Source organism: Procambarus clarkii, chromosome 8 (genome assembly GCF_040958095.1).
Source record: "Procambarus clarkii isolate CNS0578487 chromosome 8, FALCON_Pclarkii_2.0, whole genome shotgun sequence".
In the NCBI taxonomy this organism is placed as follows: Eukaryota; Metazoa; Arthropoda; class Malacostraca; order Decapoda; family Cambaridae; genus Procambarus; species Procambarus clarkii.
The window spans coordinates 43,183,982-43,209,327 of record NC_091157.1 but is presented as its reverse complement, the minus strand read 5'-3'; the positions used below and the strand labels follow the sequence as shown (position 1 = coordinate 43,209,327).

The window sequence follows — 25,346 nt, the reverse complement described above, 5'->3', positions numbered from 1 at the left end:
GCCACAGCTAAAACATTCTGGCGTTCAAAGTCGCCGAGGGTATTGAGGGGAGCCTGTCCTAGAGTATGACCTGGGACCATACGAAGGCGGAGGAGACCTAGCATGAGTGTGAACATGTCTAGGGGTAGAACGCGTGACAACGTTCACAGTGGTAAGGGAACTGTTTGCACGAAAAACGGCAGAAAGCTGGGCAGAATCCCGGGACTTTAGCCTGTCTGTGGACTCTACCATGACGTCCATTAAGTCCCAAAGTGTGTGGGTAGGGCCAAAATTCCTAGCCTCGATGTCTTTCAGTATGGCCTCGGGGGCATGACTCTGCATGGCACCGAACGCCAATAGTTTACCCACATTCTGTATAGTGAGGCTTCCACTAGTGCCCCATCTAGAACCCATCAAGGCTTTCTCCAGTGAGTCCTGTAGGGTAGCTAGACACAGTGGCAAAAGCGTTGCGTGTTTCATCAGGACGCATTACCGCAGTAGCTAATTGGCGAGCAATGCCAGAGGGATCACGATCAACTACCGATATATATCTCCTACGAAAGAATTTCTTAAATTCTTCCCAGTTTACAATTTTCTTTAAGTCAGGTGTTCCTGCTACGAGATACGCATCTCCAGATTTATAGTCAAGTGTGGACGTCGCCATACTGATATAGTCTGCGTCTGTGACAGCAGTACCCTTGCTCTTCGCTCTAGCCTCTACACTAGCGAACCATGTCTCCAAGTGGGTTGGATTCTTTCCACTAAACGGGCGAATGGCAACAGACTGTGTAAGAACTGTAACGGTGTTCGAGTTAGAACCCGCAGTATTCAGGGCTTGAGTCATGATTACTGAGTCGCTGATGGTTGTAGAGGTTAATGAGGATAGGCTACCGAGAGCTGAGGTTGGAAGTTCACTGGCTAAGGATAAGTGAGCGAGCGTAGGGAGCTCACTAGTTAAGAGTAAGTTACTCTCCGATAGTGAACGAGACCGTAGACTGTAGGGCAGGGGTCTCCAAACTTGTCAATGTAAGGGCCACATTATATATTTCCCATATTTATGCGGGTCGGAGGAATAAAAAATGAAAAAAAACAAAAAACAAATCAGTGCCAGTAATTTAATTTCCTCAAATATTAAAGTATAAACATGGAAAAATTAAAACATATCTTTTTGGAAAAAATCAGGGTAAACTAAATAGATTCCTGCCTTTAGTTTTATGCAACCAAATTAGTGTGACGAATGATACTGTCGTTTTGACTTCAAAATTTCATTAAAATCAGGTTCCAGATTACATGAGCCAATTGTAAGAATTGATTTCAAGTGATCATCAGACAAATTTGCTCGATAGTTAGATTTCACATACTTCATTTTGGAAAAAGTTTGTTCACACAAGTATATTGAACCAAAAATGGACACAAAACTACAAGCAAACTTTATCAAATTTGGAAACTGATCTGGCTGCAGGCATTTATAAAACTCAATCAGATTTCCTTCTCTATACTTATCTTTCAGTCTGTCATCTGCCTGGAGATCAATAATTTCCATTTGAAATTGAGTTGGAAGATTTTCAGCATTGCAGTCAAATGGATTATGAAAGAGCCTGATTTCATTTGCTTTGGCATCAAGTTCAGCAAATCGCTTCTGAAACTGTTTTTTCAAATCTGAAATTATTTCATTTGCAAATGAAAAAGGAAATTCAACTTTACTTTCTGCATGAAATTTTTCACAACATGGAAAATGAGCAAAATTCTTAACCTTCACCTGGCCTTCAAGTAGCGCAAGTTTTGCTCTGAATGCCTTGACATGAACAAAGTAGTCACTGATCAAATTTGTTTTGCCTTGCAATTTCAGATTCAAGTTATTCATATGACCTGTCATATTCATATGACCTGTCATATTCATATGACCTGTCATATTCATATGACCTGTCATATCTGCAAAAAATGCCAATTTCCAAATCCATTCACATTCTGATAATAATGGCTGAGGGTTATTTTTCTCTGTGAGAAATAAATCAATTTCTAATCTGAGCTCAAAGAAATGCAGCAAAACCTTTCCACAACTAAGCCATCTAACTGCTGTATAATAAGGCAAGTTAACAAACTCTGCATCAATTTCTTTCAAGAAATTAAGGAACTGGCGATGGTTGAGTGCATGAGATCTAATGAAATTAACCACAGAAACAACAGGTTTCATGACACAAGACATATCAACATATTTTAGGCACAATGCTTGTTGATGGATAAGGCAATGCAGAAAAATGGGTTTTGAGAATCCTCCAACCTCACAAGCTGTTGTAATTTGCCCAACCAAACCCTTCTTTGTCCCAGACATATTCTTTCCTCCATCAATTGTCACACACTGCACTTGTTTCCATTCCAGGTTATATTCTGTCATAGTTTTACTTACTTCATTGAAAATGTCCTCTCCAGTTGTTGTGGTGTGCATGCTGTGAACTGATGCTAATTCTTGGCTCATATTAAATTCACTATCAACACCACGAATGAATACTAAGAGCTGAGAAGTATCACACACATCAGTTGATTCATCCAACGCAAGAGAATACCAACAAAATCTTTTTGTTTTTTCCTTTATTTGCCGAATTATGTCGCCTCCTAAATCTTCAATTCTACGAGCAACAGTATTTGACCCAAGACTTATCATTTTGAAGAGGTTTACTTTTTCTGGACATACCTCTCCTGCTGCTCCCACTATACACTCTTTTATGATACTACCATTAGTGAAAGGTTTTCCTTTTTTAGCCAACACATAGGCAACTTTGTAACTGGCTCTAGTTGAATTTTCATTTTCAGATTTTTTCTTACTGAAAACAGCTTGTTGAGAATGCAGACTGTGCTGAAATGATTCAAACTTTTTAGTGCGTTCTGCTCCTGTGATGTGAGAATAACTTGAGCCATGTTTAGATTCATAGTGCCGACGAATATTGTATTCCTTCAGAACAGCAACACTGTCTCTACATATTATGCATAAAGCTTTATCATTTGCTATCACAAAAAAGTACTTTATCTTCCATTCGTCATTGAACCGACGGCACTCACTGTCCACTTTTCTTTTCTTTATCTTTTCCATATCTGAAAACATAAGGGTAAAATAAATGAAATAAATTCTACAGGAAAAAAACAGCTTGTATGTGGTGTTAAAAAGCATAGCATATTATTATAAAGTGGTAAATATTATGGCAACAGCTTTCGTTGATAAACTTAATGGTTACCATTTTAACTATTTTAAACATGCAATATTTTTGGCTACAATAGTATTATTGCTATTTTGTATAACTAAGATAAAGGCATTGTCAAAGTACAGAGAAAAGAATATTGTACAGTGTTTGTGCTCCCTGAAACGGAAGCAGCGAAGCCCCACTCGCCCTCCATCCCCACAATATACAGTTATACACAACTGATTGGTTGTAATGCACAACACATACCTACCAGTATTAGTATCTGTGCGTCACACTATCGAGAGAGAGGAAAACTGACTCGGGTTGAGCGCCACCAGTCAGCAGCCCCAGCTTTGAATAATTCTGCGATGCCATTCGTACGATAATTATTTTTTCAAGGCCACCACACAGGGATTTGTTTGGAGGGCTGGATGAAATTATGTGGCGGGCCGGATGTTGGCTGCGGGCCATAGTTTGGAGACCCCTGCTGTAGGGGTAAAGGCGCGAGCGAGGCCTGAGCGAGTATCGGTTATCCATAAAGTAAGTTTACATTGTGCCCACAAGAGTCCACAGTTTACTCTACTACACAAATAACAAAGGGTACTTAACTAGAGCTGAAGGTTGCTGGGGCTGCAATCCGTTCAATGGGGCAGAGATGATCTGGTCGTCACAGGTCCGGCGTCATGCTGCGGCGTCGTCGGCGTCGTGCTGCGGCGTCGTCAGCGTCGGGAGGCGGCAGGAGACGTCAGGCGCGGCAGAAGTCGTCAGGCGGCAGGAGACGTCAGGCGCGGCAGAAGTCGTCAGGCCAGACAGCGGGGAGTGGTAAGGTGACGTCAGGCAGGCACCAAGGTTCGTTGAGTCACGGTGAGTCACAGCGAGTCAGCTGGCGGCGCGCAGTGAGTCAGGCACGGGCGGGCGCTGGATGAGTCAGGCACGAGCGCACGCTGAACTGTTGCGATGCAGGCTGCTGTGTGCTGCTGTGCTGCTGTGCACTGCTGTGCTGATGTGTTGCTGTGCACTGCTGTGTTGCTGTGCTGCTGTGCTGCTGTGTTGCTGTGCGCTGCTGTGCTGCTGGAGGACAAGGGTGAATCCCGCTAAGCTGCCAACCGGTCGATGTTGTTGTAGAATGATTAAGATGGTCTGGAGTTTACTTGGTAACGGGCAGGAATCGGAGTACCAAACGTCCACTGCTTTTCCTTAGTTTTATTATAAATATATATATATATCTTCTACACGGGCCATGAACTAGCTTGTAGAGTGTGTAAGGGAGCGCGTGTAGCCGCTCTGATGCCCGGGCTGTGTCTGAAAGGTCTGAGGTCTGCAGGCGCAGAGTAGATTGCATTCAAATCTGCTGACACGTTGTTGATACCTATTAAGTTGTTTAGCTTAAGAGGGTACTAGGTCATCCTATGTGTATGGCGCCTAACTGGCGGCCAACAGGTCGTCAGTCACACAGGCAGGTCGTCAGGCACACAGGCAGGACGTCAGACTCTCGGGAAAGTCGTCAGACACACAGGCTGGTCGTCAGATACAGAGGCAGGTCATCAAACACACAAGCAGGTCGTCAGGCACACAGGCCGGTCGTCAGGTACACGGGCAGGTCGTCATGCACAGAGGCAGGTCGTCAGACACACAGGAAGGTCGTTAGACACCCGGGCCGGTCGTCAACCAAACAGACCGGTCGACAGGCAAACAGGCCGTCAGCCAAACAGGAAAGTCGCTAAACACAGGCAGGAAGTCAGGCACAAACTGAACTTACCATAACAATCACACTTGCAATCAGGTAAATTTGGCAAAGTCTGTAAGATTTCAGAAGGAGTGAAATATAATTCTCGTGGTGGAAGAGATAATTCAGATAACAATGGTTTAATTTGCAAATTGCACAATGTCAAACAGATTACACCTAATAACGTACACAAAACACAAAGGTGCGCTCGTCCACTGAGCCTCAAGTACCTGGTGTCCTTGCTCGCCTCCAGGTATACTTTCCAGCGAGCAAGTGTAGAGCTTCCAATACTGTATACTTGACGTCGAGCAAGCGCATGAATTCTCATACAGTATACATGGAAGCGAGTAAGGGAAGGTATTCGTCATTCAGGATACTTGGAGGAGAGCGAGTGCAGGTCTTCTCAAACAGTAAACTTGAAGGCAAGTAATTGTAGGTATTCTAATACAGTATAACTGGAGGCAGCAGGTGTAGGTGTTCTCATACAATATACTTAAAGGCAAGCAAGAACAGTTATTCTCGCACAGTATACGTGAAGGTGAGCAAGTGTAGGTATTCTCATTCCGAGGAACACCAGACCGGGAAACAGTAGATCGAGGAACAGCAAGACGAGGAACAGTAAACAGAGTAACAGCAGGATGAGAAACAGCAGACCGAGGAACAGCAGGCCGAGGAACAGCAGACCGGGGAGACATAGCTGGATAGTGGAGACACAAATGAGTGTCACAGTGGCCAAAAAAGTTTAGCAGTGTAAGAGCCCCGAACAAACATCATTAACAGGACCAGGCGGCCATGGAAGCTAACTCCACACAAAATATTATATGTATGCGATAAAGAGAACGTGGAAATTGAGTCATCGCGGAGGATTAAGTGATTGGAAGGTGGGACCGGGAGCCGAGCTCCTCCCTGCAAACACATGTTGGTGAGAACATCTAGCTTAGTATATCTAGATGAATATATCTACATGAGTACATGTAGATGAGTTTATCTAGATTAGTACATCTAGATGAGTACATATTATGTACACCTAGATGAGTTCATCAAGGAGAGGACACAGGCGTGAGCGAGCACCATCGATGACTAACCTTGGGGATCACCTCCAATCTGTCACACTAGGAAACATTCAACACAGACAGGTCGTCAGGCACACAGTGAGGTCGTCAGGCACACAGTGAGGTAGTCAGACACACAGTGAGGTCGTCAGGCACACAGTGAGGTCGTCAGGCACACAGTGAGGTCGTCAGGCACACAGTGAGGTAGTCAGACACACGGGCAGATCATCACGTACAGAGACAGGTCGTCAGACACAGGCAGGTCGTCAGACACAGGCAGGTCGTCAGACACAGGCAGGTCGTCAGACACAGGCAGGTCGTCAGACACAAGGCAGGTCGTCAGACACAGGCAGGTCGTCAGACACAGGCAGGTCGTCACACATAGGCAATCAGGTAAATTTGGCAAAGTCTCTCAGATTTCAGAAGGAATGAAAAATAATTCTCGTGGTGGCAGAGATAATTTAGATCACAATGGTTTAATTTGCATATTGCCCGATGTCAAACAGATTACACCTATTAACATGCACAAAACTCAAAGGTGCGCTCGTCTATTGAGCCTCAAGTACACGGTGGTCTTGCTCGCTTACAGTATACTTGCCGGAGAGCAGGTGTATTGCTTCCCATTCTGTATACTTGAAGTTAAACAAGTGTAGGTATTCTCATACAGAATATTTGGAGGCGAGCAATTGTAGGTATTCTCATTGAGTATACTTGCCAGCGAGCATGTGTATGTATTCTCATATAGTATACATGGAGGAGATCAGGTGTAGGTATTATTATTATACAATGTACATTGAGGCGAGGAAGTTTAGGTATTCTCATACAGTTTACGTTCTGGCAAGAGAGTGCAGGTATTCTTTCACTGTATACCTGGAAGCGAGGAAGTGTAGGCATTCTCATACAGTATACTTTAAGGCAAGAATGTATAGGTCTTCTTATACAGTATACTTGGAGGCGAGCAAGTGTAAGTATTCTCATACAGTATATCTGCAGGCGAGCAGGTGTAGGTATTTCCATACTGTATTCTTGAACGCAAGCAAGTGTAAATATTCCGATACAGTATATTTGGAGTTTATCAAATGTAGGTATTTTCATACCGAGGAACAGCAGAGCAAGTAACAGCAGACCGAGGAACAGCAGACCGAGGAACAGCAGACCGAGGAACAGCAGACCGAGGAACAGCAGACCGAGGAACAGCAGACCGAGGAACAGCAGACCGAGGAACAGCAGACCGCAGAACAGCAGGATGAAAAACAGCAGCTCGAGGAACAGCTGGACGAGGTACAGCTAAACATGACCAGGTATAGAGGTAGGTCGTCAGACACACAAGCCGGTCGTCAGGTACAATGGTAGGTCGTCAGGCACACAAGCCGGTCGTCAGGTACACTGGTAGGTCGTCAGACACACAAGCAGGTCGTCAGGTACACTGGTAGGTCGTCAGGCTCTCGGGAAGGTTGTCAGGCACAGAGGCAGGTCGCCAGGCTTAGAGGCAGGTAGCCAGGCACAGAGACAGGTCGCCAGGCACAGAGGCAGGTCGTCAGGCCGGTCGTCAGCCACACAGGCAGGTCGTCAGGCACACAGGCAGGTCGTCAGACACACAGGCAGGTCATCAGTTACACAGGCAGGTCGCAAGGCACACAGGCAGGTCGTCAGAGACACAGGAAGGTCATCAAGAACACAGGTAGGTCGTCAAAATCACAAGCAGTTCGTCAGGCAAACACGTAGGTCGTTAGGCACAGAGGCAGAGTGGCAGGCACTCGGGCAGGTCGTCAGGCACAGAGGGAAGTCGTCTGGCCTAGAGGCAGGTCGTCAGGCACACGGGCATGTCGTTAGGCAAACAGGCTGGTCGTGAGCTACACAGGCAGGTCGTCAGACACACAGGCAGGTTGTCAGGCACACAGGCTGGTCGTCAGACACACAGCCAGGTCGTCAGACACACAGGCCGATCGCCAGCCAAACAGACAGGTCGTCAGCCAAACAGGCAAGTCGTCAGACACTCAGGCAGGAAGTCAGGCAGAAGCTAAACTCTCTATAACAACTCATACTTGCAATCAGGTAAATTCGGCAAAGTCTCTCAGATTTCAGAAGGAGTGAAATATAATTCTCGTGGTGGCAGAGATAATTTAGATCACAATGGTTTAATTTACAAATTGCACAATGTTTGTGAGATATTTTTTTCTCCGTTTACCTCACTTAGGAGGTGGACCTCAAACATAAACAACTGCACACTGCAGATATTTCTACTCTAAGCCTGAGCCCAATAGAAAAGCGGGAGCAAACCGCCAGGCTACCACCACAAAGGTGAAAACCTGTCCACTTGAGCCGCTGGTTCATCCTAGTTAAAAAAAAAAAAAAAACGTTACAACTAGTAAAGGGTAACCGACGGGTTCTCACACCAAATAACTGTATTTGACGTGTGGCGCTATGAATTGAGATTCGAATTTCCCAAGAACAGTCGTCATTAAAAAAGATCACATTACTAAACAATCGTAAAAAGTAGAACATTGGTGGAAAATATTGGTTGAAGGGTTGACATCAAAGACCGTTTTCTATAACAAAGCAATTTATTAACAAGACCCTAAACTGCTACAACATCGAGTTTACGTTACGTTAATGTCCACCAAGTGGCACTATAACAACAGCTACTTAACAACCATGAAATAGTAACGACTCCGGTCCATTGGTGCGTGACCGAATACTGATCTAACCTGAACACAGGTGTGCCCACTGACGACGCAATATTGCAAACAAATATACACAAGACTAAGTTTACACAACAGTGAATGATTCGTTACGTTACTGTCCATCCAGTGGGACTTGCAACACAGCTATTCAACAGCCCCTTGCACTATGGGCTGATTAAATGAACTAACTGAACAATGATGCCCACTGATGACACAAGCTTGCAATCAATATTTTCACGGCTTCACAGTGACCAGTTACTATAATCACAATCTTACGGGTCCTCCAACCCTACAGGCGAGATACCCACGTAACTAGGCGGGTAGTCCAACACTGACTCCCCCTATCACAACCTAATATGAACACTCTTTGCAACTGTCTGCAAGAAGTTGCAAATATAAACAAAGCTAGGCAAATGGGATTCTGAGACACTTCTCCAGGAATCCCCAAGTTACTTTACTCTCATCTCCAGACGCTAACAAAGAAGTTGCATTAATCAATTACAAAATTGGTTATCTTATTAATTACGTTAATTGACTGTTAACAGGAGTCAGCAACAAAGTACTTCTCCGTTAATCACCAACACTTGTCTCCCTAGACAACAAACAACAATAGTACTCTACGTTAATCACCAACACTTGTCTCCTAGAACAAGTCAACTTGTAAACAATAACTAAAAGTCTGTTAAATTACATCACACTTGACTACTTCAAGTATTCAGTGAGTAATTCCTAATTAATGTCAAACGGACAAGTAATTAAATCCCGATCGAGTTACGTTAACTAAGCCTACCACTATCTTGGTAGCTTCTCAACAGTCAATGTCAAACTTTACTTTAATAAGCGTTAATTACCCTAATTAACTCCAAACAATTAATTGTCACCAGGACTGATAATTAATTATAACTAAATACGTCTCACTCCGCACTACCTAAGCAGGTCTCATCAAACACTGCGAATTCACGGACGAGGTGTTAATTACCCTAATTAACATGAGTACATCTTAATGAACTGTCATCAGACAGAATATTATTAATTCAACGAGTTATGCTAGCTCCTTGACCTCGCTTTACCGAGTCAGTCAAGACCTTTGACGTTAATTACTCCACTAATTTTCATGAGCCACTAATTGCTGTTCCACAGACAGATAATTAGTCGCAAGCTAATTACGTTAACACAAATGTCGTCAGACCTTGACAGTTCTTTACACAAAGAAATCACAATTGCGTGATGCATCAAATGAACAAATCCACAGGGGCCGTGGCGAGGAATCAAACCTGCGTCCGAGAGCATCCAAGATGCTACTCGAGCTATGGGAGCTTCATTTGATGCATTACGCAATTGTGATTTCTGTGTGTAATGAAGTAAGGGCGAAGAGGGAGAACGGCCTATTGGCTTAGCTCGAGTGCATGGGGGGAGTGGTGTAAAACCCTGGTTTGTGCCTCGGTGAGGCTGCAGGATCCCGTAAGTTCAGTAGAACTTCGGTTTCAACCCCTTTTGACCATGTCATAGCTCAGTCGATTAAGGCAGCGTCTGGGATGCTCTCGGACGCAGGTTCGAATCCTCGTCACGGCCCTTGTGGATTTGTTCACTTGACAGTTCCTCCCCACTATGTGAATTCATGATGAGAATGCTAATTACACAATTAGCTAGAGTGGTCAATTAGTTGTCACACGGACAATTAATTGCACCTGAAACGTATCTCAACATGCTCAAGACTGTTTCCTCTAACATCTCCCTCATTAAGTAATGTGCAACCCTTATAAGTTAATTACCCCAATTAACTCTCACTGAATCCTTAAATCATCAACACAACTTAAAGAAACACAAAGTAACCCCAGGTTACATAGGTCACACTCTCAGTGGCATAACAAAAGAATTTGCACAGCCACACACGGTTGCGGCTTCTGCAACACGTTAATTACTGTACCCTCACAGTAATGACACACGGTTTGACCACACACAAAAGTATACCTTTGCAGGGCGGCGACAAGCTGGAGGTGGTGTTGAAGACCCCACCAGACTACACCCCGCCCACCAGCACCCCGCCCACCAGCGCCACGCCCACCCTCACAACCTCGGAAGGCTCTGCTGCTGAGAGATACATGGACGAGGTACGGGTTATCTTTTTTAACATTTTTACGCTGTTACATCAGGGGAATAAACATTTGAACCTTTCCTTAGTGCTTCCTTGAAGGTCCGAGTCCATCTTATAAATGTTTATCCTATGAGAAAAAGGAAGCCCGGATACCTTTCTGTAACTAATAAATGTAACTCGCGATGTGTTCATTACGTCTATAATCTGTTCTGTTGATCATTACGGGGAGAACACGTGACTAAACTTAGTCTTAGTTTATGCACCACTTATATTCACTTATTTATTTATTGAGTTAAGGTGTTTTTTATTTATTAAATAAATTTAATTTCACTAAATATCTTCAGTCAGTACGAGAGTAAATATAGGAAAACTGCTCTCAACAGCAGGTGATGAAATAAACATATATGCCTCCAGGTCCTTTGGAAACACACTAAATATACATCAGAGAAACAATGAACAATTAGGAGTGTGTAGCCAGCCAGACGACTAAAGGCAAATCCGATCAACCTTCATTAAAGAACTACCCAGGAGGGCGTGTTTCACTTCGTAGCCAAACGCCATTCCCAGATTTTAAAGTAGACCTGATAGGGAAAGAGGGCAAGAGTCATTGCATTAGGCAAGTAACGGCTAGAAAAACGGAGTCCAGGAGCTAATGCTCAATCATGCAGGCACAAGGAGGCGAGTACAAATAGGTGAGTACACACACACACTGTCGGGACCAAAGAGCCAAAGCTCAATCCCCCGCAAGCACAAATAGGTGAGTACACACACACACACACACACACACACACACACACACACACACACACACAGAATGATAAACCAGCCAGACTTGATCTGGTATTCACCCTGAACGAGTGAGACATTGGGGAAGTCAAATCAGAACCGCCCATAAGCCTGAGTGACCACAGTGTCCTAACTTTGAATATCTAGTGGTAGTAGTATCTAGTCAAACAATTCGTCCAAGGATTGGACCGAAAAGTAAATGGCTGGAATACTGAAGGGAAAACTATGATGAGATTAGAAAATTCCTAACAGGGATACCATGGAAGACAGAACTCAGTGGGAAATCTGTACAGGGCATGATGGACTACATCATCCAGACGTGTCAAGAGGCAGAAAACCGGGCCAGAAAATCTGGTTAATCTCGGTCCAGAAAAAAACTGAAAAAAAGGGAAGCCGTGGTTCAATCAGGCATGTCAGGAGCAAGGCAGCTAAGCACAAGGGAATGGAGAAACTACAGAAATAACAGGACACCAGAGAGAAGGGAGAGATGCCAGAGGGCGAGAACTGAGTATCTCAGTGTGAGGAGAGAAGCAGAGAGGCAGTTTGAAAATGACATAGCACATAAAGCCCAGACCCAACCAAAACTGCTATACAGCTACTTGAGTAGGAAAACAACAGTGAAAAAACAGGTGGTGAAACTGAAAAAAGGAGAACATGGGTGCACAGAGAATGACATAGAGGTGTGTTAAGAACTCAACAGGAGATTCCAGGAGGTCTTCACAATAGAGCAAGGGAGCAGTCCCTGAACTAAGAGGAGTGGCTATAAACCAAGCAGACTTGAATGATATTGAAATTACCAGAGATAAGGTTAGGAGGTATCTGCTTGATCTAAAATTGACTAAGACTGTTGGACCTGATGGAATCTCACTATGGAAGCTAAAAATGGGGGCAGAAGCACTTTGTGTGCCACTATCTATTGGTCTATAACAACTGGAAACGGGAGACCTACCAGACAGTTGGAAGACAACTGACATAGTCCCAATCTACAAAAAGGGGGATAGGCAGGAGGCTCTAAACTACAGGCCGGTGTCCTTAACTTGTAAACAATGCAAGGTGATGGAGAAGATCGTGAGAAAAAGCCTGGTAGCACATCTGGAGTGAAGGGACTTTGTAACATACCACTAACATGGGTTCAGGGACGGCAAGTCGTGTCTCACAGGTTTAATAGAATTCTATGCCCAAGAAACAAGCATTAAACAAGAAAGAGAATGATGAACAGACTGCAGTTTCTTGGACTGTTAGAAAGCTTTTTACACAGTCCCCCATAAGAGACTGTTGCATAAGTTGGAGAAACAAGCTGGAGTAAGTTGTAGGGTTGTCCAATGGATAAGGGAATACCTAAATAACAGGAAGCAGAGAGTTACTGTGAGGGGTGAGACCTCAGACTGGCGTGTTGTCACCAGCGGAGTCCCGCAGGATTCTGTCCTCGGACCTGTCCTATTTCTATTATACTTAAATGCTCTTCCAGAAGGTACAGACTCATTCCTCTCAATGTATGTTGATGATGCTAAACTTATGAGAAGGATTAAGACAGAACAGGACACCAAGAGGCTACAGGATGATCTGGACAAACTGAAGGAATGGTCCATCAAATTGCTACTAGAGTTTAACTTGAGCAAGTGCAAAGTGATGAAGATAGGCGTAGGGAGCAGGATGTCAAACACAAGATACCAGCTGGGAGAGGAAATTCTTCAGGAATCAGGACAAAAAAACGATCTGGGGATTGATATCACACCAGACATATCCCCCTGAAGCCCACATCAAAAGGATAACATCAGTGGCATATGCAAGACTGTCGAACATAAGACCTGCCTTCAGAAACTTGTGTTATGAGTCATTCAGAACCTTGTATACCTCATCTGTCAGACTAATACTGAAACGGCTTCAGCGTGGAGTCCACATCGAGTCAAACACAAAACGAAGTTAGAAAAGGTTCAGAGGTATGCCACCAGGGCAGTCCCCGAGTTGAGAGGAATGAGCTATGAGGAAAGAATACTGGAACTGAACCTCACGACACTGGACGACAGAAGAGTTAGGGGAGACATGATCATTATCTACACAATTCTCAGAGGAATTGACAGGGTAGATAAAGATAAAAGGTAAAAATAACTTTTTTAGCACGAGTGGTACGCGAACAAGGAGACACGTGGAAACTGAGTACCCAAATGAGCCACAGGGACGTTAAAAAGAACTTTTTCAGTGTCAGAGTAATTAACAAATGGAATGCATTAGGAAATGATGTAGTGGAGGCTGACTCCATACACAGTTTCAAATGTAGATGGGCTCAGGAATCTGTACTCCAGACAATTGAGAGGCGGGACCAAAAAGCCGTAGCTCAAACCTCCACAAGGAGATCTCCGTGAGTACACACACACAATGACACACTCCCGAAAGAATAATACTAGTTACACACCCAGAAAGAAATAGATATGCAACAAACAGCAATATGGCTTTAACGAAAGGAACTCATGCCTTACACACCTACCGCAGTTCAGTGATAAAGTAGCAAAATAAGTCAGAACACAGAAAGTTGGACTGATTGTATATTTTAGGACTGCCATCAAGCATTTGACACAGTACCGAACAAGAAATTCAAGAGTAAGTCAAGAGAATTGACGGGGAAAGAGAACACCTAACAGGTAGATGTCAAAGAGTCACAGTGAGGGGCGAGAAGTTGGACTGTCGTAGGGAAACATACAGAGTACTTGAAGGATCGATGCTGAGACCCGTAATATTTCTCATTTGTGTCAATGACCTGTCTACAGAAGTTGAGAAATATATGTCGGTGTTTGTGTAGACGATGCAAGACTAATGAGAATAGTTGAGAAAGATGAGGGTTGTTAAATTTTCCAAGATAACTTAGAAGCAGTTATAAATAAGATATCATCAGAAGCCTCAATTATAAGACTCTTGCCGGTTGAAAACATTACCACTCTTATCATGCTTGAATATGTTGACACACTGTCATGCTTGTATATGTTGACACACTGTCATGCTTGTATATGTTGACACACTGTCATGCTTGTATATGTTGACACACTGTCATGCTTGAATATGTTGACACACTGTCATGCTTGTATATGTTGACACACTGTCATGCTTGTATATGTTGACACACTGTCATGCTTGTATATGTTGACACACTGTCATGCTTGTATATGTTGACACACTGTCATGCTTGTATATGTTGATACACTGTCATGCTTGAATATGTTGACACACTGTCATGATTGAATATGTTGACACACTGTCATGCTTCAATATGTTGACACACTGTCATGCTTCAATATGTTGACACACTGTCATGCTTAAATATGTTGACACACTGTCATGCTTGAATATGTTGACACACTGTCATGCTTCAATATGTTGACACACTGTCATGCTTCAATATGTTGACACACTGTCATGCTTGTATATGTTGACACACTGTCATGCTTGAATATGTTGACACACTGTCATGCTTGAATATGTTGACACACTGTCATGCTTGAATATGTTGACACACTGTCATGCTTGAATATGTTGACACTTTTACAGTAGTAAATATTGACAAACTATCAGCTTAAAAATAATATGAAAGAGCTAGAAGGCAAAAAAAAATGGAAGAGAAGAAATAGAGGAAAAAAAGATAAATGCAAAAGAAATATTTTCGTCACGACGGAGGATTCTCTTTTTTTCCCAGAATGTATAATTTAATGTCGAAGTTAAATTGTAATTACGAAGTCATGTTAGGTGAATGATATGTTATTATGCACAATTTAGTGGCTAATAATTTATATGAGTGGGATGTGGCTCACCTAACACCATCATGCCACAGTGGCACTCAGGGAAGGCCTAAAGTTTCCGTTGGGGAGCAGATAGGTGTCCCTGGAGGCCATCCTTATTAAGGGCTGTTGGTGGCTCGGTAGATAGAGCTGTGGGTTGATGTTTATGTGGTCTGAGGTTCAAGGCTTCGATGGTTCAAGTTAATTAAATATACTAATATATTCACACAGCATCACACATACACACACACACACACACACACACACACACACACACACACACACACACACACACACAGGAAGTGATGTGGTGGAGGCTGACTCCATACACAGTTTCAAGTGTAGATATGATAGAGCCCAGTAGGCTCAGGAACCTGTACACCAGTTGATTGACAGTTGAGAGGCGGAAACAAAGAGCCAGAGCTCAACCCCCGCAAGCACAACTAGGTGAATACAACTAGGTGAGTACAAACAAACACACACACACACACACACACACACACACACACACACACACACACACACACACACACACACACACACATCCACGAGACAATATCGTAAATGAATTAATTTGCATTTATCAAAATAGGAATAAGCAATAACTTGCTAATGATCATAAATCCGTATCTGAGCTTCCTTGTTCCCTCGCCACAGCAGAACAGTGCTACAGAAGCGCCTCAGCCGCCGCCGACGACGACGCAGCAGCCGCAGGAGGAACCGTCCTTAGCCTCCCCAGGGGAGCACCAGCCCCTGCTGCACCCCTCGCAGCTGGCGCCCAACACCACTCACCTTTTCACCCGGGACGACCACCTGGCGCCCCCGCCTCTCAGGAGGAGGAGGCGACAAGTAGCCGGCGGAGCGCCTCCCCTCCTGCAGTCTCCGGTCTCCAGCAGGAGACCCGGGGCGGTGAGGCTCCAGCTGGCCTCCAGGAGTGGGAGGGAGGACTCTCCTGGGAAAGAGGATAGGAAGGATGGGGAGCCTGAAGAGGAGCCTACTTCTTCAGCGTCGGTAAAAATGGAGGCGGGAAACCAGACGTCGTCCTCGCCTCTCACCATCTGGAAGGTACAGTTAAGCATCTCACTTGTGTCTTATGCCTCATTGTCTCACGTACTTCTATGACTTATTATGGGTGGCTTGATATGTTTGTGTGTGTGTGTGTGTGTCTGTGTGTGTGTATGTGTGTGTGTGTGTGTGTGTGTGTGTGTGTGTGTGTGTGTGTGTGTGTGTGTGTGTGTGTGTGTGTGTGTGTGTGTGTGTGTGTCTGTGTGTGTGTGTGTCTGTGTGTGTGTGTGTCTGTGTGTGTGTGTGTGTCTGTGTGTGTGTGTGTGTGTGTGTGTGTGTGTGTGTGTGTGTGTCTGTGTGTGTGTGTGTGTGTGTGTGTGTGTGTGTGTGTGTGTCTGTGTGTCTGTGTGTGTGTGTGTGTGTGTGTGTGTGTGTGTGTGTGTACTCACCTAGTTGTACTCACCTAGTTGTGTCTGCAGGATCGAGCATTGACTCTTGGATCCCGCCTTTCGAGCATCGGTTGTTTACAGCAATGACTCCTGTCCCATTTCCCTATCATACCTGGTTTTAAATTTATGAATAGTATTTGCTTCCATAACCTGTTCCTGAAGTGCATTCCATTTCCCCACTACTCTCACGCTAAAAGAAAACTTCCTAACATCTCTGTGACTCATCTGAGTTTCAAGCTTCCATCCATGTCCTCTCGTTCTGTTACTATTCCGTGTGAACATTTCGTCTATGTCCACTCTGTCAATTCCTCTGAGTATCTTATACGTTCCAATCATGTCCCCCCTCTCTAGTGTCGTAAGGCACAGTTCCCTCAGGCGCTCTTCATACCCCATCCCTCGTAGCTCTGGGACGAGTCTCGTTGCAAACCTCTGAACCTTTTCCAGTTTCATTATATGCTTCTTCAGATGGGGACTCCATGATGAGGCGGCATACTCTAAGACTGGCCTTACGTAGGCAGTGTAAAGCGCCCTAAATGCCTCCTTACTTAGGTTTCTGAATGATGTTCTAACTTTTGCCAGTGTAGAGTACGCTGCTGTCGTTATCCTATTAATATGTGCCTCAGGAGATAGATTAGGTGTTACGTCCACCCCCAGGTCTCTTTCACGCGTCGTTACAGGTAGGCTGTTATCCTTCATTGTGTACTGTCCCTTTGGTCTCCTATCTCCTAGTCCCATTTCCATAACTTTACATTTGCTCGTGTTGAATTCTAGTAGCCATTTCTCTGACCATCTCTGCAATCTGTTCAGGTCCTCTTGGAGGATCCTGCAATCCTCATCTGTCACAACTCTTCTCATCAACTTTGCATCATCCGCAAACATCGACATGTAGGACTCTACGCCTGTAAACATGTCGTTAACATATACAAGAAATAGAATTGGTCCCAGCACCGATCCTTGTGGTACTCCACTTGTTACTGTTCGCCAGTCCGACTTCTCGCCCCTTACCGTAACTCTTTGGCTCCTTCCTGTTAGGTAGTTCCTTATCCATTCTAGGACCTTTCCCCCCACCCCCGCCTGCCTCTCGAGCTTGAACAGCAGTCTCATGTGCGGTACTGTATCAAAGGCTTTTTGGCAGTCCAGAAATATGCAGTCTGCCCAACCATCTCTGTCCTGTCTTATCCTCGTTATTTTATCATAGAATTCCAGAAGGTTTGTTAGGCACGATTTCCCTGTCCAGAACCCATGTTGATGTTTGTTCACAAACCTAATGTTCTCCAGGTGTGCAACCAGTCGTAGCCTAATTATTCTTTCCAGTATTTTACAGGGGATGCTTGTCAGTGATACAGGTCTGTAGTTAAGTGCCTCCTCCCTATCTCCTTTCTTGAAGATCGGCACGACATTTGCCTTCTTCCAGCAACTGGGCAATTCTCCTGACATAAGTGACTCATTAAAGATCATTGCCAGAGGCACGCTGAGGGCCTGTGCTGCTTCTTTTATTATCCACGGTGATACTTTGTCTGGTCCAACTGCTTTAGTTGCATCTAGAGTTGTCAACTGTTTCATTACCTCCTCTGCTGTCACCTCTATATCTGATAGTCTTTCATCTAGGGTAACCCCTTCCAACAATGGGAGCTGCTCAGACTCGGTAGTGAACACTCCATGGAAACTGGCATTCAGTGCCTCGCAGATTTCCTTGTCACTTTCAGTATATGCCCCCTCTGTCTTCCTTAGTCTTGTCACTTGGTCGTTCACCGACATTTTTCTTCTTATATGACTGTGTAGTAACTTAGGTTGTTTTTTCGCTTTGATTGCAATATCGTTCTCATAGTCCCTTTCCGATGTTCGTCTTATGTTAATGTAATCGTTCCTAGCTCTGTTGTATCTGCTTCTGTTGTCCTCTGTTCTTTGTCTTCTGTGCTTCCTCCACTCCCGCCTGCTGGCCATTTTTGCTTCCTGACACTGTCTATTAAACCATGGGTTATTATATTCCTTCTCATTTTTTCCCTTTACCGTTGGTATAAATCTCTCTTCGGCCTCCTGGCATTTCTGTATGACTAGGTCTAGGTCCATCATATCTTGGACTGTTTTTCCTCTAATTTCTTCCTCCCACTGCACTTCACCCAGATAGTCCCTTATCCTCATATAGTCCCCTTTCCTGTAGTCAGCTCTCCTTTCCCAGATCTCTTGTCCCATGGTCATAAGTTTGAATTCCATCATGTAGTCAAAGACTAGGGCACAATGGTCACTGGCCCCTAGAGGTATTTCATGCTCTAAATTATCGATATCTTCTACGTTCTGGGTGAAAATCAGGTCTAATAGGCTCGGTGCATCTCCTCCTCTTTCCCTTGTGTCTTCCTTCACATGTTGTGTCAGGAAATTCCTGTCTATAACATCTACTAATTTTGCTCCCCACGTTTCGTCCCCTCCATGGGGATTCCTTGATTCCCAATTTATCTCTCCATGATTTAGGTCCCCCATGATCAGCAGCTTCGCTCTCATTCTGTGGGCTAGTGTTGCTGCCTTCTGCAGTTCATCTATACATGCTTTGTTGTTGTCATCATACTCCTGCCTGGGTCTTCTACTGTTTGGTGGGGGATTGTAGATTACCAAGATCACAATCTTCCTCCCATCTACTGTCAGAGTTCCATGTATGAATCTTGTGCACTCATTGGTAACTCGATTTCCCAGGTCTTCAAACTTCCATTTCCGCTTTATTAGGAGTGCTACTCCCCCTCCCTGTCTCTGTGTCCTCTCTTTTCGTATCACCTGGTACCCTTCAGGAAAGATTGCATCTGAGATCATGTCATTAATTTTAGTTTCCACAATTGCAACTATGTCAGGATCTGCTTCACTCACTCTTTCTTTTATCTCTTCTGCTTTATTAGATACCCCATCAGCATTGGTGTACCAAACCTTGAGATTCTTCATGGAAACTCTTGTACCAGAGTTCTCCCTTTCTCTGGGGGTCTGGGGGGATCTGGGGGATGTCTGGGGGGTGACTGGGCGCAGAGGGGATCTGGGGGATCTGGGGGGTGTCTGGGGGATGACTGGGGGCGGGGAGGGTCCGGGGGATGTCCGGGGGGATCCGGGGGGTGTCTGGGGGGGTCCGGGGGGTGTATGGGGGGTGAAAGAGTTCAGGAGGGGTGCTTGGGGGGCTACTGGGGGCTGGGCTTCTAGGAAGGTAGGTAGGAGGGTCTGGGGTAGGGCCTGGGTAGGTAGGTCTGGAGTAGGAAGGGCATACTGGGTCTGAAGATTAGGGAGGGCATAGAGGGGTTGGGAGATAGCGTAAGGTTGGGAGACAGATAGAGGTTGAGAGGTTGGGAGGGGGAAGGATAGAGGGGGTGGGGGGGACCTCCCACCTCCCTCGCAAGGGTGGGGGGTCACATGGAAGGAGAGGGGATGAGGAGGGGTGAGGGCTGGGTAGGCTTTGGGTGTTGAGGGGATGAGGTCTGGGTGGGTTCTTGGGGTTGAGGGGATGAGGTCTGGATGGGTTTTGGGGGTTGAGGGGATGAGAGCTGGGTGGGTTTTGGGGGTTGAGGGGATGAGGGCTGGATGGGTTTTGGGGGTTGAGGTGATGAGGGGGTCCTTGGAATGTGGGATGAATTTGACTCCAGTGGGGTCAGAGGGGTCAAGGGATGTGCTGGGGAGATAAGCAGGGGCGGCTGATTTGGGGAAGGGGTGACCTGAGAAGCACGTGTGAGCTGGTTAGCATGGGGTGGATTAGCACTGGGGTGTGTAGCTGCGCTCAAATGGGAAGAGTCGTATTGTTGTTTGCTTGCTCTGTGGGCAATCTGTTCCTCCTTCGTCATGAATTTGTCAATAAATACGTTGTAGTAATTTTCGCTACCTCTGAGTAGGTGTTTGTGATGCAGTATGTAATCCACTGCCTCTTCGTTAGTAAACTGTACCAGGACAGGTCGTTTCCTGTTACAGTTGTATGGTCCAATGCGTCGGTGGACTTGCACCTCATTCCCTGCCATCTGGGCTCTCATGTCTCTCAAGATCCCCTGTAGTTCCAAATCCTCAATCTCCATCCTTTCCTGCCTCGATGGTGCCCTGGCTTCAAGTAATCCATGGATTATGATTGTCCTCTTTCTCAGTTCATGGTCATGCTGGTGGCCCTCTCCCTGGCTGACCCCCACCCCTCCTACACCCGCTACTCCACCTACTACTACTCCCCCTTCCCCTGCCAAGCTTCCCTTATTCCTGCCAAATTCATTAGTAAGCCTAGATATTTCTCCTTGCCATTCTACCCTGCTCTTCCTGATTTCCTCTTGAATATAATCCATAAACTCTTGTTTGAGTCTTTGAACCTCGCCCTGTATCTTATTAAAGACTTCACTTTTAATCCCCTGGATTAGATCATCTATCCAAACATCCCTCTTCTCTACAAATTTCCCAATCATCTTCTCCACAAACCTATCTTCTTCCTCAATCATAATACTGTTGGACCTAGACACCCTTCCTGACCTAGTCATTGCTATAATGCAACCTTACCCACAGGGGTTCCAAGTATCTTACCGTCCTGCTAACACAATAGGTGAGTGAATCTCCAAGCGTCGTCCCACGTGGTGGTAGAAGAGTTGCTGCCGGAGGTGAGGTCACGCGGTCAGAGGTCGGTGAGGTCTGCTCCACACTGCACACTGCCACAGTACTTCCTCAACTATTTTGAATTACGCTATTTAAGCTGTTTTTCTTCACTACCTTATGGTTCTGGCCAAAACTCAAGGTTTTTTCATTCACTTGTACACACTTTTTCACTTCGAAGTTGCCTGATTACCCCTCCCACTCCACTAGTGACCCAGGAGCTCCCAACCCATGTCCACCCAACACGATGGTCACAAGACAAGTGTGATCTGTGTGTGTGTGTATCTGTGTGTGTGTGTGTGTGTGTGTGTGTGTGTGTGTGTGTGTGTGTGTGTGTGTGTGTGTGTGTGTGTGTGTGTGTGTGTGTGTGTGTGTGTGTGTGTGTGTGTGTGTGTGTGTGTGTGTGTGTGTCTGTGTGTGTGTGTGTGTGTGTGTGTGTTTGTGTGTGTGTGTGTGTGTGTGTGTGTGTGTGTGTGTGTGTGTGTGTGTGTGTGTGTGTGTATTTAATATTTGTGCCTGAAGAATCGAGCTATTAGCTCTTGGACCTTTCTAAACAATCTATTTTGCTCTATTATGTCTACTACATACATTTTTTAATGTATGTAGTAGACATAATAGTGTGGGGAGGGGGGTGTATGTGTGTGTATTCACCTTGTTGTATTCACCTAGCTATGCTTGCGGGGGTTGAGCTCTGCTCTTTCGGCCCGCCTCTCAACTGTCAATCAACTGCCACTCAACGGTTACTAACTACTATTTTTTTCCCCACACCACGCACATACCTCAGGAAGCAGCTCGTGACAGCTGAGTAACTCCCTGGTACCTATTTACTGCTAGGTATGAGGAACATTAGGGTGAAAGAAACTCTGCCCATTGTTTCTCGCCGGCGCCCGGAATCGAACCCGGGACCACAGGATCACGCGTCCAACGTGCTGTCGGCTCAGCCGACAGCACGTTGGACGCCTTCTGCTGAGCGAACAGCACGCAGAAGAGTTTGTCTTTGTCCACCCTGTCAATTCCCCTGAGAATTTTGTAGGTGGTTATCATGTCTCTTCTGTTTCCCAGGGACGTGAGGGTTCAGCTCCTTTACTCTAACTTTGTCTTTGTGTTTAACTAGGTATGGACTCCAGGCTGGAGCTGCATATTCAGGATTGGTCTGACATAAGTGGTATACAGGGAACTGAACGATTCCTTACACAAGTTTCTAAAGGCAGTTCTTATGTTGGCCAACCTAGCATATGCCGCTGATGATATCCTTTTGATGTGGGCCTCTGGGGACAGGTTCGGTGTGATATCAACCCCCAGATCTTTCTCTCTATTTAACTCTTGCAGAATTTCACCTCCCAGATGATACCTTGTGTTCAGCCTTCTGCTCCCTTCGCCTAATTTCATTACGTTACATTTTCCTGAGTTGAACTTTAGTAGCCATATTCTAGACCATTCCTCAATTTTGTCCAGGTCATCCTGTAGTCTCTGTCTATCTTCATCTGTCTTGATTCTTCTGATAATTTTTGCATCGTCAGCAAACATTGAGAGGAATGAGTCTATACCCTCTAGAAGGACGTTTACATATATTAGAAACAGGATGGGTCCAAGTACAGAGCCCTGTGGGTCTCCGCTGGTGACATCTCGCCACTCTGATGTCTTCCCCCTCACAGATACTTGCTGTTTCCTGTTGCCTAGATACTCCCTTATCCACTGGAGCACCTTACCTTTTACTCCTGCCTGTTACTCCAACTTTTGCAACAGCCATTTATGGGGTACTGTGGCAAAGACTTTCTGACAGTCCAAGAAAATGCAGTCTGCCCACCCTTCTCTTCCTTGCCTAATGTATGAGTGTGTGTGTGTGTGTGTGTGTGTGTGTGTACTCACCTATTTGTACTCACCTATTTGTGCTTGCGGGGGTTGAGCTTTGGCTCTTTGGTCCCGCCTCTCAACTGTCAATCAACTGGTGTACAGATTCCTGAGCCTACTGGGCTCTATCATATCTACATTTAAAACTGTGTATGGAGTCAGCCTCCACCACATCACTGCCTAATGCATTCCATCCGTTAACTACTCTGACACTGAAAAAGTTCCTTCTAACGTCTCTGTGGCTCATGTGAGTACTCAGTTTCCACTTGTGTCCCCTTGTTCGCGTCCCACCAGTGTTGAATAGTTTATCCTTGTTTACCCTGTCGATTCCTCTGAGGATTTTGTAGGTTGTGATCATGTCTCCCCTTACTCTTCTGTCTTCCAGTGTCGTAAGGTGCATTTCCCGCAGCCTTTCCTCGTAACTCATGCCTCTTAGTTCTGGGACTAGTCTAGTGGCATACCTTTGGACTTTTTCCAGCTTAGTTTTGTGCTTGACAAGGTACGGGCTCCATGCTGGGGCCGCATACTCCAGGATTGGTCTTACATATGTGGTGTACAAGATTCTGAATGATTCCTTACACAGGTTCCTAAACGCTGTTCTGATGTTAGCCAGCCTCGCATATGCCGCAGACGTTATTCTTTTTATGTGGGCTTCAGGAGACAGGTTTGGTGTGATATCAACTCCTAGATCTTTCTCTCTGTTCGTTTCATTAAGTACTTCATCTCCTATTCTGTATGCTGTGTTTGGCCTCCTATTTCCACCACCTAGTTTCATTACTTTGCATTTACTCGGGTTGAACTTCAACAGCCATTTGTTGGACCATTCACTCAGTCTGTCTAGGTCATCTTGTAGCCTCCTACTATCGTCCTCAGTTTCAATCCTCCTCATAATTTTTGCATCATCGGCAAACATTGAGAGAAACGATTCTATACCCTCTGGAAGATCATTTACATATATCAGAAACAGTATAGGTCCAAGGACTGACCCCTGCGGTACTCCACTCGTAACGTCTCGCCAATCTGAGACCTCACCCCTCACACTGACTCGTTGTCTCCTGTTACTTAGGTATTCCTGTATCCAACGGAGTACCTTCCCTTTCACTCCAGCCTGCATCTCCAGTTTTTTCACTAGCCTCTTGTGTGGCACTGTGTCAAAGGCTTTCTGACAATCCAAAAATATGCAGTCTGCCCACCCTTCTCTTTCTTGCCTTATTTTTGTTGCCTGGTCGTAGAATTCAAGTAACCCTGTGAGGCAGGACCTGCCATCCCTGAATCCATGTTGATGCTGTGTTACAAAGTTCTTTCGCTCCAGATGTTCCACTAGCTTTCTTCGCACAATCTTCTCCATCAACTTGCATGGTATGCAGGTTAGGGACACTGGTCTGTAATTCAGTGCCTCCTGTCTATCCCCTTTCTTGTATATCGGGACTACGTTAGCTGCTTTCCAAATTTCTGGCAGTTCCCCTGTTGCCAGTGATTTGTTATACACCATGGAGAGCGGGAGGCACAGTTCTTCTGCTCCTTCCTTTAGTATCCAAGGGGAGATTCCATCTGGATCTATAGCCTTTGTCACATCCAATTCTAGTAAACACTTCCTTACTTCCCCGCTGGTAATCTCAAACTCTTCCAGTGGTTCCTGGTTAGCTATTCCCTCTCTTATCTCTGGGATTTCTCCTTGCTCCAAGGTGAAGACCTCCTGGAATTTCTTATTCAGTTCCTCACACACTTCCTTGTCGTTTGTAGTGAATCCTTCTGCCCCTAACCTTAATTTCATAACCTGTTCCTTTACTGTTGTTTTTCTCCTGATGTGGCTATGCAGCAATTTAGGCTGAGTCTTTGCCTTGCTTGCGATGTCATTTTCGTATTGTCTTTCTGCCTCTCTTCTCATCCTAACATATTCATTCCTGGCATTCTGGTATCTTTCTCTGCTCTCCAGTGTCCTGTTATTCCTATAGTTTCTCCATGCCCTTTTACTTTGCTGCTTAGCTAGCCTACATCTCTGATTAAACCATGGGTTTCTCATCTTCATTTTACTGTTTTCCTTTTGGACTGGGACAAACTTGTTTGCTGCATCCTTGCATTTTTGCGTGATGTATTCCATCATATCTTGGGCCGTCTTTTCCCTGAGCTCTGTTTCCCATGCTATATCTGCTAGGCATTTTCTTATCTCCTCATAGTTTCCCTTTCGG

General features: G+C 45.1%; 1 protein-coding gene across 1 annotated transcript in view; it reads left to right on the top strand.

The window, feature by feature from the left end:
- The first annotated feature begins 3,838 nt into the window (after window positions 1-3,838).
- The window catches only part of LOC123759706 (uncharacterized), a 160,942-nt gene continuing 139,434 nt past the window's right edge, over window positions 3,839-25,346 (top strand). The window contains exons 1-7 of the mRNA XM_069320330.1: window positions 3,839-4,019; window positions 4,939-5,134; window positions 6,158-6,326; window positions 7,059-7,242; window positions 7,989-8,092; window positions 10,597-10,728; window positions 15,923-16,330. Coding sequence (XP_069176431.1) covers window positions 3,839-4,019; window positions 4,939-5,134; window positions 6,158-6,326; window positions 7,059-7,242; window positions 7,989-8,092; window positions 10,597-10,728; window positions 15,923-16,330 — 1,374 coding nt within the window. The remainder of the gene's footprint in view (window positions 4,020-4,938; window positions 5,135-6,157; window positions 6,327-7,058; window positions 7,243-7,988; window positions 8,093-10,596; window positions 10,729-15,922; window positions 16,331-25,346) is intronic.